This window comes from Dufourea novaeangliae, unplaced genomic scaffold, assembly GCF_001272555.1.
Source record: "Dufourea novaeangliae isolate 0120121106 unplaced genomic scaffold, ASM127255v1 scaffold99, whole genome shotgun sequence".
NCBI lineage: Eukaryota > Metazoa > Arthropoda > Insecta > Hymenoptera > Halictidae > Dufourea > Dufourea novaeangliae.
Genome location: NW_015373982.1, coordinates 815,558 through 833,223, shown reverse-complemented (window position 1 = coordinate 833,223; position 17,666 = coordinate 815,558). Strand labels below are relative to the sequence as shown.

The 17,666-nt window shown below is 43.2% G+C and overlaps 4 protein-coding genes across 4 annotated transcripts; 1 reads left to right on the top strand and 3 right to left on the bottom strand.

The window, feature by feature from the left end:
- Window positions 1–1,650: 1,650 nt before the first annotated feature.
- On the bottom strand, window positions 1,651–7,583 carry LOC107187135 (chaoptin). The gene is made up of 6 exons (XM_015575144.1): window positions 7,570–7,583; window positions 6,783–7,405; window positions 5,810–5,983; window positions 5,595–5,713; window positions 5,235–5,381; window positions 1,651–4,716 (listed from the first exon to the last, which is right to left on the bottom strand). Exons 1-6 carry the CDS (start codon window positions 7,581–7,583, stop codon window positions 1,651–1,653), a joined length of 4,143 nt encoding a protein of 1,380 aa, XP_015430630.1.
- Window positions 7,584–10,199: 2,616 nt separating this feature from the next.
- LOC107187219 (vacuolar protein sorting-associated protein 16 homolog) lies at window positions 10,200–14,127 on the top strand. Its single transcript, XM_015575253.1, has 16 exons — window positions 10,200–10,263; window positions 10,343–10,529; window positions 10,634–10,762; window positions 10,852–10,996; window positions 11,063–11,190; window positions 11,270–11,451; window positions 11,513–11,885; window positions 11,963–12,090; window positions 12,214–12,358; window positions 12,438–12,572; window positions 12,645–12,806; window positions 12,890–13,039; window positions 13,119–13,366; window positions 13,555–13,651; window positions 13,731–13,834; window positions 13,897–14,127. The coding sequence occupies exons 1-16, from the start codon at window positions 10,208–10,210 to the stop codon at window positions 14,024–14,026; spliced, it is 2,499 nt and encodes an 832-aa protein (XP_015430739.1). The 5' UTR covers window positions 10,200–10,207; the 3' UTR covers window positions 14,027–14,127.
- Window positions 14,128–14,228: 101 nt separating this feature from the next.
- LOC107187257 (phosphopantothenate--cysteine ligase) lies at window positions 14,229–15,852 on the bottom strand. Its single transcript, XM_015575296.1, has 6 exons — window positions 15,570–15,852; window positions 15,374–15,504; window positions 15,182–15,279; window positions 14,827–15,041; window positions 14,543–14,725; window positions 14,229–14,450 (listed from the first exon to the last, which is right to left on the bottom strand). The coding sequence occupies exons 1-6, from the start codon at window positions 15,696–15,698 to the stop codon at window positions 14,265–14,267; spliced, it is 942 nt and encodes a 313-aa protein (XP_015430782.1). The 5' UTR covers window positions 15,699–15,852; the 3' UTR covers window positions 14,229–14,264.
- A 991-nt stretch (window positions 15,853–16,843) lies between these two features.
- Window positions 16,844–17,557, bottom strand: LOC107187255 (cytochrome c oxidase subunit NDUFA4). The gene is made up of 3 exons (XM_015575294.1): window positions 17,427–17,557; window positions 17,219–17,365; window positions 16,844–17,110 (listed from the first exon to the last, which is right to left on the bottom strand). The coding sequence occupies exons 1-3, from the start codon at window positions 17,475–17,477 to the stop codon at window positions 17,060–17,062; spliced, it is 249 nt and encodes an 82-aa protein (XP_015430780.1). The 5' UTR covers window positions 17,478–17,557; the 3' UTR covers window positions 16,844–17,059.
- Between the last annotated feature and the right edge of the window lie 109 nt (window positions 17,558–17,666).

Sequence of the window (17,666 nt, the reverse complement as noted above, 5' to 3'; positions counted from 1 at the left end):
GGAGAATTAGAAAGGCTTGTCTCGAGTGTCCACCCAAACGAAACATTACATATTCCTTGCATCGGACGATGTAGCCGAGATTTCATTAAAATCGAATTGTTTTACGATTTCCAAATACGTGTACGTGGTTGCGTCTTGCCGTATAACTACATCGTACATTCGAACGTATGACATATCACGATCGCAAAATAAGGTTATCTATTCATACTTTCTGTACATACGTTTACGTACATATATACTGTTGTGAATCTCGCCCTCATTTTGTAGCGGCGTCTAGCGTGGGGTCACGAAGGCCCCGGTGGAGGCGCCATTGATCACGTGGGGTGAGAGCGTGGGGTCGCGGAGCCCCCGGTGGTGGCGCCATAGAGCCTGCTCGGCGAGAGCGTGGGGTCGCGGAGCCCCCGGTGGAGGCGCCATAGACCTGCGCGGTGAGAGCGTGGGGTCGCGGAGCCCCCGGTGGAGGCGCCATAGATCCTGCGCGGTGAGAGCGTGGGGTCGCGGAGCCCCCGGTGGTGGCGCCATAGAGCCTGCGCGGTGAGAGCGTGGGGTCACGGAGGCCCCGGTGGAGGCGCCATTGATCACGTGGGGTCACGGAGCCCCCGGTGGTGGCGCTATAGACCCTGCACGGAGGTCCCGGTGGAGGCGCCATTGATCACGTGGGGTGAGAGCGTGGGGTCGCGGAGCCCCCGGTGGTAGCGCCTTAGAGCCTGCGCGACGAGAGCATGGGGTCACGGAGGCCCCGGTGGAGGCGCCATTGATCACGCGGGGTGAGAGCGTGGGGTCGCGGAGCCCCCGGTGGAGACACGAGTACTTTTGTTCGATACCTACGTGGTATCGCAACGGCAGTATCGATACCGAAGGTATTCGGTATCGAAACAAAAGTATCGAGTAATGTACTCGTATTTACTTGTATCGATTCATTTCTAATTGGAGGTACAGACGTATTTTACTTGTATTTTTCGAAATGTATTACACGCCGCTATTGAGTATTTAGATATGAGTGTTTATTTCTTTTAAGAGGAAGGGTAAATAGAAGTTTATACGTAAAATCGTATACTTTACAAGTCGTTGATTTACAATAGAAAGTATGTATATATACATACGTGTGTCGTACGAACGTATACGCGTTACAACATATGTATCTATGTATAAACGATCAAGCACCAGGTCTTGTGCACAGCAGTTGTAAATCTGTCGTGATTACACGTTGTTTCCGTCGATAATGAAATTTTACGAATCCGTGGTTCACTGGTTTTATCGACGTCGTATAAAATCTTGACTAATCGCGACACTATTAAAAAAGATAAAAAATTCGATTTCTTGTACGAGCATCAAGATGTCCATTTTCGAGGACCAGTGCTCGTCACACGTGATTGATAATCCGAGACAACACCAGAGAATGTAAAGGTGTGTAACCATTTCTTGCACAACCTTGTATTGTATCACCATACCATACGTTCACGTTGATAGAAAACAACGATACGATACAAGGTTACGCAACAAGTGGAGACGCACCTTAACGTGTGCATATGAAACGATAGAATAATCTCCAGACGAGTCGAGTTGTGCGAACTCTCTCTGTAATGAGTAACGTGTCTATGTGTGCGCGCATTAAGGCGAAACACAGGCGAGTAGCACTGGTGGTAACAGTTATCTGTCGCATTTAGTATCCGCGGAGCAGGTGACGTAAAGAGGCATCGAGGAACCGTCGCAGTATCCGTAAAACTGTTGGGACGGCGGATACGACTGGGGCGGTTGTTGCTGCGCGTTCGGAGTCAGAAGGGTGTGCATCAGGTGCATTGGTTGTACGAACGGCATCATTTGTAAGGGGGGCGACGAGATCGAGGGCGGCAGGGGCGGGGCTGCGGCGTTCCCGCGGTCCAACGTGGATCCGTTGTATGAGCTTATATAGAGGTCGTGGTTAATCTTGCCGGAATAGGCGCTGCCCGGTCTGATCATCGAGGCGTCTTGAATACTACCCGCGGCCATTCTCGCCTCCTCCATCCTATTTGACCATCTGAGCCGACAGATACAAACGACGATCACGATGATCGCTATGAGCGCGACCACACCGCCCACGATACCGATTATGAGAGTGTCGTCTGTTCCAGAACTGTTTCCGATCGTCCCTGACTCGAGGATTCGATCGCGGTCGTAGTGTTTGTTACGATCGTTTCGTGTCGTCGGCGCGATCGTCCATATGATCTCCGGTTCGGTCACCGTCGGCGTCCTCGGGGCGTGAGTGGACGAGGCGGCGGTGGCGTCCGTGCCTAGTAACGTGGTCCTATGATTCGTGTCGTCGATATCGGACGTGTTGCACGACAGACGTTTTTCGTCGAGGGCGATCAGTACCGAGCCGGCCAGACGAGGCGGAGAAATACATCGTACGTGTTTCGTGGACCGTTCGTCCCATGCGGCGGTTCTCAACCATTTCCACAGGTGTCTCGCCTCGCAGCTGCAATCGATGGGATTGCTCTCGAGGCCGCGAAGCCGTGCGGTACCTGTCCTTTCGTCGAGGGCGGCTAGCAAGTGGGACGAGATCGTGGTGAACTTACTGCCCGACAGGTCGATCTCCAACTCGGTGGAACGCGGGACTGGGAAAAACAGCGCGGCCGGTATCGTATCGACGGAGGTGTTCTTTATCCCCACGGTCAGCTTGGGCTCGCGGACGCCGACCAACGAGCTAGACAGAATGTTCCTCAGTCTCTCGCCCCTTAGTGTCAGTTCTCGTAAACGTGGATGCTCGCGTATCGAGAGCTGTTCGTTGCCCACCGACGAGTCCTTGATCTCGATGTCCAACGTCTCCAGGTTACGCATTCCCTTCAGGATACCCTGAACGTCGAAGTAACCGAGTTTCGGGTAGTTGTGCGCGGACAGAACGCGAAGCTTCGACAATGGTTTGAACGCGCCCCTCTCGATTCTCGTGCAGTTCGCCAAATCGGAGACACGTAGCGTCCGAAGGGCGGTCAGTCCGTCGAAACTGGTCTCGTTGACGGTCCTCGCGTCGTTTCCAGATACGTCGAGCCATCGAAGGGTCGGTAATGCGCGAAACGCCACGATTGCCTCCGTGAAATCCGTCAGGTTGTTCCTGGACAAGTCCAGGCTCTCTAGCATCGTGGTGCGCTCGAGGGCGGCGATCTCGACCGCGGGGATGCCGTTCCCGGAGAGATTCAATCGTTTCAGGAACGGCGTCTCGAGCCTGACCAGCGTTTTTGCACCTGTGTTCGCGAGATTCAAGCTACGAAGAATCTTTGCCTCGCCCAGAATCCCGTTGATCGCCGTCTCGCTTAACGGATTGCCCGAGAGATCGAGGTCCTTCAGGTTGCTCGGAATGTCCCGACTGAACGCCTCAATCATATGATTCCGCGCGACGTTCAATCGCGACAGGAACGCGGATTGTCGTTGCAGCGTGCCAGCTGGAATCTCGTTGAAACGATTGCCCGAGAGATCAATGCTCTCCACCGCCCGAACTCGACTCGGATCGAAGATCGTTTCCGGCAGGGTGGCCAGTCGGTTGTCTTGAAGCGCCAGATGACGCACGCGCAGCAGACCCTCCATCGTTCGCTCGCTGAGCGTTTCGATCACGTTGTCGGACAAGTCCAGCATCTGCAGTTGCGTGGAATTATGAAAGGCCAGATCGTCGACCGACTCGATCCCGTTCCCCGCGAGATTCAGAACCCGTAGCCGCGGGATCTGAGAGAAGGCGAACTCGCCAACACGTTTCAACGTGTTTCTGGACAGGTCCAGATGTTCCAAAAACTGCAAGGGTCTCGCGTACTCGCCGGGGAAGTGTAGCAACCGATTGCCCGAAAGATCGAGCCGTTTCAATCGCGGATGTATTGCGAACGCTGTGGCCGACAGACGTTCTATACGATTGTCCGAGAGGTCCAAGATCGCCATCCCGGTACCTGTGTCGAAATACTCTCCGGTGAACCGTGTGAGCCTGTTCCCGCCCAGATTCAAATCGTACAGACTAGTCAGACCCGCGAAAGCCTCGTTCTCGATGGTATCGATTCGATTCTCGGAAAGATCGATCCTCGACAGGTTTTGATGTCGTCGAAACGTACCCGTCTCAATTACCTCCAAATGATTTCCGACGAGTGCAATTCTCTCGAGGGATTCGAGGTTAGACAGTAGAATCGTCGGTAGGATCTTCAGATCGGTTCGCGACACGTCCAGACGCCGAATAGAGGATGGAAAGACCGGTGGAAAGCCTCCGTAAAGAGGATTCAAGCTTAGATTCAGATATTCCAATCTTTCCAGATGCTTGAACGTTTCCGGCGGGACTCGTGTCAATTGGTTACCGGCCAGATCCAAGTGGATCAGACTTCGCAACGGGAGCTCGCCGATAGATGTCAGTTTGTTCCGTGAAACGTCCAGTTTCGCCAACGTGTCTTCCAATCCCTCGAACGTATTCGGTGTGATCGTCAAGAGCAGATTTCCCGATAGATCTATACCGTAGAGATTCTTGAACTCGCGGAACGATCCGGCCGGTATCTCTCGCACCAGATTTCGGGTCAATACGAGCGTCGCGAGACCGAACGCCGTTGCTTTTATCAGCTCGGTGGACAACGCGGCTATGCGATTGTATTCCAGGTGGAGATGGGTCAACGACGGTAGCCTGACCAGAGCGGTGGCCGGCACCAGCAAAATGTTGTTGTCCCGCAGTGACAACCATTTCAGCTTGGTCAAGCCTTCGAACGACGATTCTTCGATCTGAACAAAAAAATTGAATGATTCACATACAGAAAATCATCGATGAGTGTTCGAAAGCTCCTCGATGTTGAGTGTTTAGATCTCATCTCCACCACTGGAGGCTCCCCTCCCTTCGTGGAACCAGTCAAGCGTCCAGTTGTGGGGATGACGTCTGAACACTCAGTGCCAAGGAGCCTTCCAACACTGATCGGGTTCCTTGAGTCGGAGTTGCTAGTTTCATTTTTTATTCGTTGCTTATTGAACATGAATTTCACGGAATTCTATATGGCGAGCATAATTGCATAAATGCGTTAATCACCACCGTTAACCTGTACACCGCAATCAGTTTGACTTTTTTAGTTCTTTCTACACCTTCAGACGTAATATTGTATCAGTACTTTCTCTAACTAACTACTCTCGTTTTCTTTGGTCTTCATTTTATAATTTTGTAATTTCGTTTCCCGTCCTGTATATGTATACCCACGGGCTTATTGCCTGTTAAAGAATTTAATAATATTAATAATAATAATTTTTCGTACCGTGCGTAAAGCGTTCAGGCTCAAATCGAGCCTGGTCAGGCTGGCCAGACCGGCGAACGCATTCACACCGAGTCGACCGATGCTATTCCGACTAAGATCCAACACCTGCAACTCTCTCAGCCCGGTCAGATGCGCTCCATTTATGTTCTGAAAACACGCGTGCAACGAATCAAATCTACACCCGGCCATCCCTCGTATTCGTAAAAAAATAATTGAATGAAAATTCGTTTACTGTTTCCCTTTTGAAATAATTAGAATTCGCACTAAATGTAGAAATAAATTGGACGAAAATGATTAAAATACAACAAAGCATTGTTAAAATGAAAGCCCCCAGAAATCTTAATCGAACCCTGTACTCACCATGATTAAGTTGTTCGAAATGTTAAGAAATCTGAGATCGGTCAACAGCCTAATCGCGTCGGTGGGAAATTCTTGGAGAAAATTTGCCGATAGGTCCAATTGTAGCAAATTGTATGCACCTGCAAGGAAAGCAAGATTGACCACCAATTAGCCCGAAACTCATCACCCGCATATTCCGGAGCGACCGCCCCTGCGGAGTTTCCGTAATTCCGTACCTTCGAATGCGTCGCTGTTGAAACGACCTAGATCGTTGCGGGAAAGATTGAGCAGTAGTAACCGTTCGAGGCCGAGCAATGCACCATCCTCCATGTGCGACAATTCATTTTCGCTCAGATCTAAACGTAGCAACGACTCGCCGATCGACGAAAAGGCAGCACGCGGTAGCGATCCTGAGAACAATCGTTATGAATCGCGTTAATCGTTGCATTCTTGTATTCGTGTTTGAAGTCGGTAGATAACACTGTTTAATGCGTAAAAAAACTCAGAGCCATCAATAGGCGGTTCCGATAGATCTTCGCGAGCTGAAAATGAATCTGCAAACGATTCTTTCCTAGCGCGTCCGGTTTTTGAGAAAAACAATTTTAACGAACTTTACAAATTTTCAACTTTGGGGGTGTATTGTGCTTTTGCAGTGACACTTATTTAGTTCATTTTCTCAATAAAACAACCCCCTAATGGTGGGGATTCAGTGGCGACGTGCCTTCGGACAATGATCGATGATTTCCTGTATTTCGCTTCTCCATCGAAAACAAAACAGATTCCGTAACTTTCCTTGACACTTTGCTTAGCAGGAAGGTCTGCTCTGTCGCAAGCTACGGTTATATTTCCTCCTAGACCGTTAGTTTTCGAAATAAATTGAAGAATACATCAGTAAAAATTGCGTCGACTTCGGTGTCACTTTTGATGGTTATTTCACCATATTCAAATGTCTATAATATAACAATTTACATGATTTCGTTCTGGAGAATCCAGAGAATTATTCCGTGTCAATAGCAACCTAATAACCATCATTGTAAAAGCACCTGCACACATCCAATATTAAAAACTTGCAATTATTTTTTAAGCAGCATTCTTCCAAAAAACTGGACGTCCTTGAAAAGAACGATTTGCAGATTCATATTCAGCTCATAAGAATCTATCATAGGGTAACAAAAAAAAAAATAAAAATTTTTCAGCCACGGTATATACCGATATCGTTGCCAGCCAAGGACAGCAACCTGATGGACGTCGGTCCTTTCAACGACGCGGTCGGCACCGTCGTCAGATCGTTCTCGTCCAAGTACAGTTGCTCGAGGCTCTCGCATCCCTTGAATATCCCCTCCTCGATGCTCCTCAGGCCGTTTCCGCTGAGATCGAGCAATTTCAATTCTTTCATGCCGTGAAACTCGTTGCTCGAGAATATGGGATTCAGACTGTCGCCCAGCAGATTATCGGCGAGCCTGAGCTCCTCCAGACGTGGTTGTTCTTCGAGCAAACGATTCATCAGCTTACGGATCGAATTGCCGGATAGATCGAGCTTCCTTAATCGTAGCCCCGATCCGAGCAAATCTTGCGGCAACTCGCGGTACCCGCTGTTCCGCTGACTGATCGAGACGATCGGTTGTCCACGGAGGATCTCCACTGTGTCCCGCGTGAAAATCGCCCCGTCGCAATTCACGTCTATCGACCGACCGCCAACGTGTTCCCCAACGGTCACAGAACACTCGCATGGGATCTGCAAGTCCCGCTTCAGCTCGACGCACGGCACCCATTCGGTTTGCTTCGACGCTGGTAAGTTTAGAAGCAATAGGACCGATGATAACACGTATGCTCTGAAAAAACGACGACACAAAGAGACGCATAAACGTAGGTTCGATTCGATCGTCTTCGTCATCTAACTTGCATCGATAGATTAGTGATTAATGGCAGATCTACTTTTCGTTTCTCCTCTTTAGAGTTCTGTATACTTGTATATTTAATTTAATTTAATTTATACGGGTGAGGACCCATTTTTACAATATTTCATTCAAAATGTTACGGAACACAAATACAATGGTGTAATAATGAGGTATAATGAGATGTAAGGCCATCAGCCGGACTTGGTGTGTCTAGCCTACTCTAGACTAGGGTTGGCATTACACAGGGTATCTGTTTATCCCGTCTTTCCACCCGATCCAACTTTATTAGACCCTAGCCACTTGGAAGTACCGAGTGTACTTACTCGCGCTAGGAATCGTAGGGAAATACTACGTGGCATGGCGAGGGCGAGGTAAGATGACGCGACGTTTCGACGCACGGGTACATATACATATATCTCTATCGTGTATAACGGTTGTTTCGTCCGATGTACGGACGGATACGCGAGCGCGCTCGCGCGCTCTGTTAAAACCTGTTTCACGCAAATGCTTAAACGACCGCGTTCCCTTCTTTTTCTCATAGACCGAACGGGATTTCTCAACGCCGCGTATGTACGCGAAGACGATTTTCTGCGAATTGAATTTTCCGAAGGATTTTTCGTTTTCCGACGAATCGATACAGACTGGTCGAAACGAGGGGGAGGGGGAAAGCGAGAAGGAAGCGCGGAATCGATTGTCACTTTCACGGTCCATTCCCGATGAATTACACGGAGAACTGGTTAGATCTGTTCCATCGAGACGAACGCACGTTCGATCGATCGTAATATTTCCTTCTCGTCGAACCGAGAAACAGTGGTATCTACGAATAATAATTGTACCGTCCAGAATCGACTTTTTTTCGCACGCTTCTCGCGACATGACACTTTCGAATATATTGCCTCGATTTAACTTACGGTTTTATCATATTTGATTGCTCCGTGCGACGATCGCATTGAATCGACACCGTCTCTCTGTTATCCGTCACCGGTGATCCGCATTACCATCCGCGATCACTCTTCTACGTCGATCGAATTCACGTAGTTTTCCGGTAGCGGCTGAGAGGGGACCGCTAAAAATTTCTCTCCATCGTCTCGTTCCCCTGTGTGCCTCTACCACGAAATAGACGCCGCCGCGACTGGATGCGTATTATACGCTTACTTACGCACTCGCGTGTTGTCTCTTCTTTCCGGCTGACACTCTCTCTTCTCACGCGCTCTTTTCTCTTTTACACGTATTCCCCTTCCCAGACCGACGACAACACCGAATTATTACAGATTCTATTTATCGTGCACGACCCCAGAAACGATATTATAACATCTCCATTTCTCGTTCGATTCTCGTTCGATGATTGATATTTTCGATTTTGCGATTACTCGACCGGTGGGTGTACTGTGGAGAACGCGCGCGCGCGCGCGGTATTCGTTATTCGAAGAGACGAGAAACGACTAAGTGAACGCGCCTGGACATTCGGAAACTGGAAGGAGTTCGAGGCAGCCGTTCCATACGGCGGAGCAATGAAATATCGTAATGGACGGAAAAGAAGGAGGGGACCGGAGAGAGAGACTATAAGGTGTATACCGTGCCCTTCTCCACGGATTCGCAGACTCGACTCACTCGGAGACATAACGGGGATTCACGCGAGTTTACCTACACTCGGCAACCACCGGTGCTTGGTGTTCGCCCGTCGCGTCGCCTGGGTAGGGGAAACACTGCTCGGACAAATCATGTGACTGTATTATTCGCGAGCTTTTCATACGTATATGCATTTATGTTTGCGTGTATGTATGTGGTGCGTACATGCGTTCTGCTGCGTGTTTCTATGCGTTGACATGTATATTTTGTTACACACAGCCTGGGAAAAGAAGGTGAGAGATAGGATCGTGTGGACGCGTAGGAACTTTTGTCGAGTAACCTTTCACTACCACTATCCGTTCGTAACATTCGTTGCGACGAGTTCCTCTGTTTGCTACTTTATCGGCCGTGTCCAGTATCTAACAGCTTTCCACTTATCGCTTGCTATTAACGATTCGATATATCGTTAACTACTTCGATCGTTTTCTATCTTATCGTGTCGTATTCTATCCCATCGCATCGTGTTGTATCCTAACATCTCCTTTTATGTCATTACTCCTCTTTGTTTCACGCGAAATCTAAAAGATGACCGAAAACGAGATGAATAATCTTGAAATAAAGTATCGAACGACAGCCATTAGGGAAATGAAGCGTTCACTTGGACACAAAGATATTTCGAATCTCCGAAAGAGACGATGAGTAACACGACGACGAGACAGACAAGCGTGAAAGGCATAAAATCGAGCCTCGGATTGGCATTCTTCGAATATCCTTTCACTGCTTCTATTCGATGTCGATGCTTGCTGGCTTATCGTTCTTCTCCATGAATAGATCGTCTGGTGCTCGATCTTGTAATTGTTCGTTTGTATTTTGAACGTGAATTCTAAGTGGTGAAGATAAAAGTTGGCTGTGCTTCTTTCGTAATTTCGATAATTTTCGTTTGATTTTCTTCGTTCGTAATCGTAGAATACACGCGCGCATTCTTCGAAAAGCATGGAAACGTAGAGCATGCGCGTGTCAGATACAGACGTGGTGGGTATGCAAGAAGTGACAGTTACGATTTTGGTGAAACTGTGTCGTTCTGTTTTTCGCGCGCCAATAGGTACGATTATGACTGTGTACATGAATTTGCATCGTTGAAACGCCAAGATCTTTCGTTTTCGAAAAATGTCAGCAATGTTAACTGCCGATTGGTCTCCTCTGGGACGGGATGTGTTTTTTAGGTAATGACGTATTAGGTTATACGTTTGTACGATGCAACGAAGCAGCGTTATAATATAACGTAGAACTATTATTTTTCAGAAAATTCGAACTATATCCCCTATCGTTTCAACAAGAGGTTTCGAATAGTAATCTGTTAGTGGCAGCTCCTTATGGAGGTTCAATTGCGATAACCAGAAATCCTAAGAAGTTTGTTAAAGTTCAGGGATCGAATAAACTTATAATATACTTATACACATCTGCTGGAAAACTAACTGCTACATTACAGGTCAAACGTCCTAAATGGAATTCTATAACTTATGAGAATAGTGAAAGCACAATGTATTGTGCGTAAGATTTTTACATAGAACACAATGTTATTGCCCTTTTCAGTGGAGTGGGGGACAGTTGGTTGCTTTAGGATGGTCTCAACAAGAAGAACTGTTATGCGTGCAAGAGGATGGAATGATTCACATATACGATATGTTTGGCACATATCAGCACGCATTTACTATGGGAAATGTAAGTTATTTGTCAGTAGTACTCAGATCCTGCAAAAAATTTGCACAGTATTCGAACAGCGAACTCTCATCTGTATATTCTTGTACTAGGAGGTGAAGGATACGAAAGTTAAGGAAGCAAAATTCTTTGTCACTTCCAGTGGAACAGGTATCGCGGTTCTAACATCTACCAATCATATATTCTTAGTAAATAACACAGCCGAACCAAAAGTTAGACAAATATCCGAAGTACCGAGTAAGTTTCTGAGTCCAAATTAATGTGCTCATTGGTAGAACAAACCTCTGATTAGATCTCTTATAGGATACAGGGGAGCAATAGATTGCTGGTGTTTGGTGCACTTCGATAGGGAGACACGAATCTTTTTATCCAACAGAGATGGAATATTCATAGTACATCAGACACATCAGACTGCGACGCACATACCATTTGTACGACTAGAATTATGAATTATTAAAAGAGTAAGGCAACGTGCATCGAAACGATTCAATGGATACATGTAATTTTTAGGATACTCTATTCACGAGGCATGCCAAAGTATCCAGCGTAATAGCCATGGCTGTGTCAGGAAATAACCGTCATATTGCTCTCTACTCGGACACTGGTCATTTATACATAGGTTCCATAGATTTCAAGGACAAGTATTGCGAACATAATGCTAACACGAATGAAACGTTATCGGACATTGCATGGTTGGTATGTGTGTGTTGTCATGAAACCCAACCATTCTGGTATTTATATACATAATTGTAGGTGTGGAACAGAAGCTGTGGTCTGCAGTTGGAGCAGTACCGTGATGGTAGTAGGACGAACAGCCGAAACGATAGTGTACAGTTACGACGGTCCGGTACATCTTGTTACAGAGATCGATGGTACACGGGTGTTATCCAGCTCCTCCCATGAACTGATACAGAAAGTACCAACCGTTGTTCAAAGAATATTTCAAATTAATTCCATCGATCCTGCGTCCTATCTTTTGGAGGCTTCTAAGCAATTTAAGAAAAGGAGCGACAAGGCCGATAGTTATATAGATTTGGTGAAACCTAACTTAGACGCAGCGATAAAAGCTTGCATCGACGGAGCTAGTCATGAATTCGACTTCAAGACGCAAAAACTTCTGATGACAGTAAGGCAATGCATGCCATATGTTTCCTTGTTTCATTCGAAATAAATCATCATCAGTACAGTCATCGATTATTCCAGGCAGCAAAATTTGGGAAGGGATTTAGTAAGACGATTAATCCAGAATATTACATCGACATGTGTCGAACGCTTCGGGTTCTGAATGCTGTGAGACATCCTGCCATTGGAATTCCAATAACGTACACACAGTATCCTTTCATTTGATCCAAAAGATCTTCAGTGTCATTCGATTATCCTACTTCAGTAGGTACTTTCTGCTCGATTTTATAACTGATAATATTTATAACGGAAAATACTTAACAACGATTTAGATATACTGTTTTAACAAGTCAGGTATTACTGGATAGACTTGTTGCGAGAAGACATTACTATTTGAGTATACAAATAGCACGGCATCTCCAACTGCCGGAAGTTGATGGGGAGAGCCGAATACTAGCTCATTGGGCTTGCTACAAAGTAGCGTATTTCATTTTTCCACCTTGATCTCGTGCGATGTGAATACAAACAGAAAACCAAATGTTTTCTTCTGTGGCAGGTGAAGCAAACTCAATTGGACAAGGAACAGATAGCCGAAGAAATAGCCGATAAATTAGGATACGCACCTGGTGTTTCGTACAGCGAAATCGCGAAAAGAGCAGCCGACTGTGGACGAAAACAGCTAGCTATTAAAGTACCTAGTTTTATTTACTTTATGTTAATCAACGGCTCTTATTCTCTGTTTAATTGAATACTTTGTTGTTAGCTGATTGATTATGAGCCTCGCGCGCACCAACAAGTATTGCTTCTATTAACGCTCGGCGAAGAACAGGCTGCTTTGCGTAAAGCTGTCGAAAGTGGCAATACCGATTTAGTTTATACGGTAATACTACATCTTAGGGAGAACATGACCCTCAGTAACTTTCAGGTGAACAACTTACTGTAGATTGATTTGAACTATTGATAAGGGAAAATACAAATTTGACTAAGATGCTTATCAATTCGACACAGATGGCTATAAAGCACTGTCCCTTAGCGATGTCGCTATACATTAAATATTGCCAGAATCACAATCGAGAAACTCTTCGGGATATTTATAATCAGTACGATCATTTTCATGCACAAGCGATATGGTTTATTACGGAAAGTTATCAAGAAAAGGTTGGCAGTACATTAAACAGTATGCACTAATTACACAGTCGAACACGTTGACGTCCATGTTACACTTATGGTTTCGTAGAATATAATGTCGAGGGAGGCGTTATTACAGTCTGCGCAGGAGAATTTCAAATTTGCCCGCAGCGATACAAACGCGGCTTTAACAGAAGAACAAATAAAACTGTTACGCCATCAAAGATCTCTAGAAGATACGTTGCACGAATCGATCGTTGGAAAATCGCTTCACGACACTGTGAAGATACTGTTGTTGCAGAAAGAACAGAAATTAGCAGATAAACTGAAGTCGGAGTATCGAATATCAGATCGAAGGTGTGGCGTTTTCTATTATAAATAATCACAGCCAATCAATTACAAACATCTGTCCAATATTGCTGGTGTAAAGTTATCTGTTAAGTGTACAGAAAGTGTCACCTTTTTCTAACGAGTGATACTTTATAAGTATCTATAACATCTATCGGAATATTGCTGGGATAACTTTTATGAATTTTTTTTCTTAGATATTGGTGGTTGCGTATACAATGTTTAGCGGAGCTAGATATGTGGGATGAATTAGAAAAGTTGTCCAAAAGTAAGAAATCTCCCATCGGTTACGAGGTATTTCCTTTCGACGTTAAATATTTCTCATGTTACCCCAAGTGGCATGTAATTTCTACTCTTTCTTCGACTGTTTCAGCCGTTCATAGATCAGTGTTTAAAGTATAACAAGGAGAAAGAAGCGAAAAAGTATTTGCCTAAAGTAAAAGATCAACTGCGGGTGAAATACCTGGTGAAGTTAAGGTAAAGTATTACAGTTACAAATAAATTTGCGATACAACGAAATAATGGTTGTGATCTTGCAGAATGTTAAACGATGCAGTTCAGATAGCGATTGAACAGAAAGATGAATCCGCGCTAAATTTTGTGTTAATGCATTGCGACCCATCGGAGAGATTATTGCTTGATGCGTTCATGTCAAGTATTAAAAATTAACATCCTGCCATTAGTAAAATGGTTTTTCCATTGCATCCACTCATTATTCTCTGTGTCTAGCTAAATAAAGATATAATGCCGTAAATTATAATGATAAAATATATTAATATGTAAATATTGCATTATAAAATGGTAGGTACAGATTTTTTACAAATCTCTGAAATATTTCGTTATTGTAATAAATGGAATAATAATTGTCCGTTATTGGGCGAATTTATTTAATATTTCCCAAAACACATCAACTACTTTTTTTGGTCGATTCCATAAAACGTTGATGTCTGGATGTAAGATCGTCGACGATCAATCGTTCGATTTCTTCGCCTTTGTTCAACTGTTCGTCCGTCAGAGATATATCGTAATCGTTTTCGTGACTGACGATCGTTACGTGCTGCTTTCGAGTATGCAGCATATTAGCTATGACCAACTGTGAGAAAAATATTTCAGGTATGTACAAACGATTGAAATATTTCAGGTCTCTAATTAGCTTTTGTTCTTTAAGCCATTGAAATTACTCACATTGTGCTTGTACTTGTTGAGTGCATTTCTCGCTTTTGAAATCAGGAGATTTTCGTCAGTTTCTAATTTAAAAGAGACCACAAACGCTTCCGGAACCCAGAGACTTACCAATGGAGCTAATATTTTCGGCACTAGTTGAAGGGATATTGTTTGTGCATCGTTCGAAGAAATCTTGTGAACTGACTAAAAATATACAAATAATCTTTATACATGATCAAATTACGATTTTTATGAAAGAGTATAGATTTATTAATATTTTGAAAGAATATTCGAATTAGAAATACCAATTCATTAGATGGAATGTAAAAGTCTGAGACTGCAGCTGCAAGGTAAAATATAGCTTTGTTCCCGAGACAAGCTAGCGCTTGACATGCGGATCGAAGTAGCCAAAGATACTCGGAAACGCTCGTAAATGTAAGCTGCAACAATTTGTCTTGACTCAAAGCTTCCTTGTATTTATGTAATATTACTGCTAACTTTTCAGTATACTGTGGTAGTACTAAGAAGAAAGTATCAATTTGTTAAAACAAATACTAATATCAATTTTAAAGATATACATACAATAATTATATCTAATCGTTCGATTTGCATACAAATTAAAAGTATTGCATACTGATATTCCAAATAAAGAACTCGTACCTGTGATGTTATATTTTTCACTCTGTTTATTTGTCTCCAGCATATCTAAAAATTTTTGTCCTACAAAATGTCTTGAAAATGGTTCCAGAGATTTAACCCTGTGAATGGATGAAAATTAGTAAAATTAATGTTGTACAACAATTTTTGGCAAGGCAGTACCTGTTGTATTAATGTTCGTCGTACGGTAATTACCTGTACATAAAAATTACAGAGTAACCTTTTTCTAAAAAATATTCTGCAGAAACAGATCCCCTTGTTCCTGCACTGAAGTTATCTACAAATCTTACTGTATTATGTTCTAAAGGTGTTGTAGTACCACCACTCTGTAAAATGTTTCAACCTTGTAACATCATATATGTATGCAGCATCCAACAATTTGAAAACTTACCGTTACTAGTACAACTTTATTGTTGTTTTTCAGCTGACGTTCTGTAAATTCTTTTAATAGCAATTCACTCTGATCAAAATCCTGAGGTGGTAGGTGTGTATCATAAAACTCTTGCCACGTTGAGTCCATATTTGTATATTGTTAAAAAATATAGTTGGTCAACAGAATGAAAACTAACTATTTAGATGTTCCTTACTACTTTAACCAGTATTTTATACGTACAAATTAAAACTCTGATACTGTTAAGTGTACAGAAAGCGTCACCTTTTTCTAGCGAGTGATACTTTATTAAATAAAGTATTCTAAATAATTTAAACGTCGCACAACTACAAGATCGCTGTTACACGAATCAGGTGACTGTTACGTCGCGTATTTACCTGAAACATGAAATTTGAAAAATCATCGCTGAACATAGGAATTAGAAATATTTAGAGATGGCGTGCAAAATCACTAACGGTGATTTATCACAGTGATCGCAGAATCACGATCACGGTCGTGATTTAACTTCATTCACGACCGTGATTGCGATTTTTTTATCTTGAGTGAATTTGCTGACTGCGATCGTAAGTCCTTGATCTTTAAACAGAAAAACGTATGCATAAACGAATTACATTACTACTTGTGTTTTTAAAAAGCAGTAAAAAAAACAAACTCTAAAAGAATGATTTGCTAAGAAACATGTAGATTATAATTTATAATCATTAAATTATTCATAATTATTCATTGTTCCTAATTATTCCTTCAGTTTATACTATATAACTCGAATTTTTGTTTTAATGTCGTTAATATAAAATATACAGGTTATGTGTCGCGTGTAAAGAACCGTTATGTTTCTCCACCAATCAGAAACAATCGGAAACGATCACGAAAAATCATGAATCACTGTGAAAACTCACCGTGATTGGGAACGAACGTAATCGAATCACTCGTAATTCACAAGTAGCAGTTCACGCCATCTCTAGTTAGAACTGAATTACCTATATACGAACGATATGTGCGCTCCCTGGTGACGTGTTCAATAGTTGATCAGACACAATCGATAAAAATTATCCGTTACGTTAGCAAAACGTATTACATACATTACATACATATATTCCAGAAATATATCACTTTAATTGGACTTGTCTCTGAATTTTAGGCTAAACGTCAACGTAAATTTCTGTAGTCAACGGAATAGTTACCTATGATAATTATTTGTAATAAATACAAAGTACATACAATTTTCTCATTCGATCTTTTTACAATGATGTCACAATGAAAGCAATTCATGCTGATGTTCAAATTTTAATTAATTATTTATTTCTTATATATATATATATATATACTGCATAGATAACAATCAGTAACACGGTATGAGTTCTGTACAATTTGTTGTGATAACCATAATTCATCATTGGTGTAAGCACTGAACGAAGACACTAGTTATACAACAATCGGATCTGACTTCAACTTAACTGACTAAAGTAATACTATTGTATGAAGTTTAGGTTCTAGTATTCTGGAGCTGGAGACTTCATATTCTTGTGGTGGACATTCATGAACTGGAAATAAATTGCACAATTAAGAAAATTAGAAATTATTTTCGCTGAACAGTGTGACTTTAACGATCATTTATATCATCAAATATATCACTTATTTGTTCGCATTACCTTGTAATCCTTATCCTTGTATTCATTCCATGGTTCGGGATTTTTCTTAGTAAACCACGTCACATCGGGGTCACGAAACGCAAGTCGCATTAAATATAACGACGAGCCAACTGCTCCCACTCCAATGCACAAGAATAAGGGTAACAACTGATAAAATAAATTTAGAATTATTATTATATATACGATTCTGATGCGTTATTTTTCTTACCATTGGATTTTTTTTCAAGCTAGCTATAGTAAGACCTTGCATTTTCCCCATTTTTCCGAATCCAAATGTTAAAACAAGTTCCTCCGATACACAATTCAGCTCCTATCTGATGCAAGCTGGTGTCACGTCTGCTAGTGCAACGGGACTAATGTGTGTACCGTTTCTACGCAGTATGTAGATGCGAACGTCTAGTAAAATATTTTCAGTATGCATTCCACACAATTCCACACTACTGCAGCT

What these genes read in the sequence shown, in the direction of transcription:
- LOC107187135 (XM_015575144.1), bottom strand. An exon ending in CTTGGCTGGCAACGATATCG is followed by an intron (nt 5,984 to 6,782) that starts GTATATACCGTG and finishes GATTGTTCTCAG; the next exon opens with GATCGCTACCGCGTGCTGCC. An exon ending in GCCTGAACGCTTTACGCACG is followed by an intron (nt 4,717 to 5,234) that starts GTACGAAAAATT and finishes TTTTTTGTTCAG; the next exon opens with ATCGAAGAATCGTCGTTCGA.
- LOC107187219 (XM_015575253.1), top strand. Translation starts at nt 10,208, where the DNA reads ATGTCAGCAATGTTAACTGCCGATTGGTCTCCTCTGGGACGGGATGTG. An exon ending in CGCAAAAACTTCTGATGACA is followed by an intron (nt 11,886 to 11,962) that starts GTAAGGCAATGC and finishes CGATTATTCCAG; the next exon opens with GCAGCAAAATTTGGGAAGGG. An exon ending in CTCATTGGGCTTGCTACAAA is followed by an intron (nt 12,359 to 12,437) that starts GTAGCGTATTTC and finishes CTTCTGTGGCAG; the next exon opens with GTGAAGCAAACTCAATTGGA.
- LOC107187257 (XM_015575296.1), bottom strand. Translation starts at nt 15,698, where the DNA reads ATGGACTCAACGTGGCAAGAGTTTTATGATACACACCTACCACCTCAG. An exon ending in TGAAAAATATAACATCACAG is followed by an intron (nt 15,042 to 15,181) that starts GTACGAGTTCTT and finishes CTTTCTTCTTAG; the next exon opens with TACTACCACAGTATACTGAA. An exon ending in ACATTCCATCTAATGAATTG is followed by an intron (nt 14,726 to 14,826) that starts GTATTTCTAATT and finishes GTATATTTTTAG; the next exon opens with TCAGTTCACAAGATTTCTTC.
- LOC107187255 (XM_015575294.1), bottom strand. Translation starts at nt 17,477, where the DNA reads ATGGGGAAAATGCAAGGTCTTACTATAGCTAGCTTGAAAAAAAATCCA. An exon ending in GCTTGAAAAAAAATCCAATG is followed by an intron (nt 17,366 to 17,426) that starts GTAAGAAAAATA and finishes TTATTTTATCAG; the next exon opens with TTGTTACCCTTATTCTTGTG. An exon ending in ACAAGGATAAGGATTACAAG is followed by an intron (nt 17,111 to 17,218) that starts GTAATGCGAACA and finishes ATTTATTTCCAG; the next exon opens with TTCATGAATGTCCACCACAA.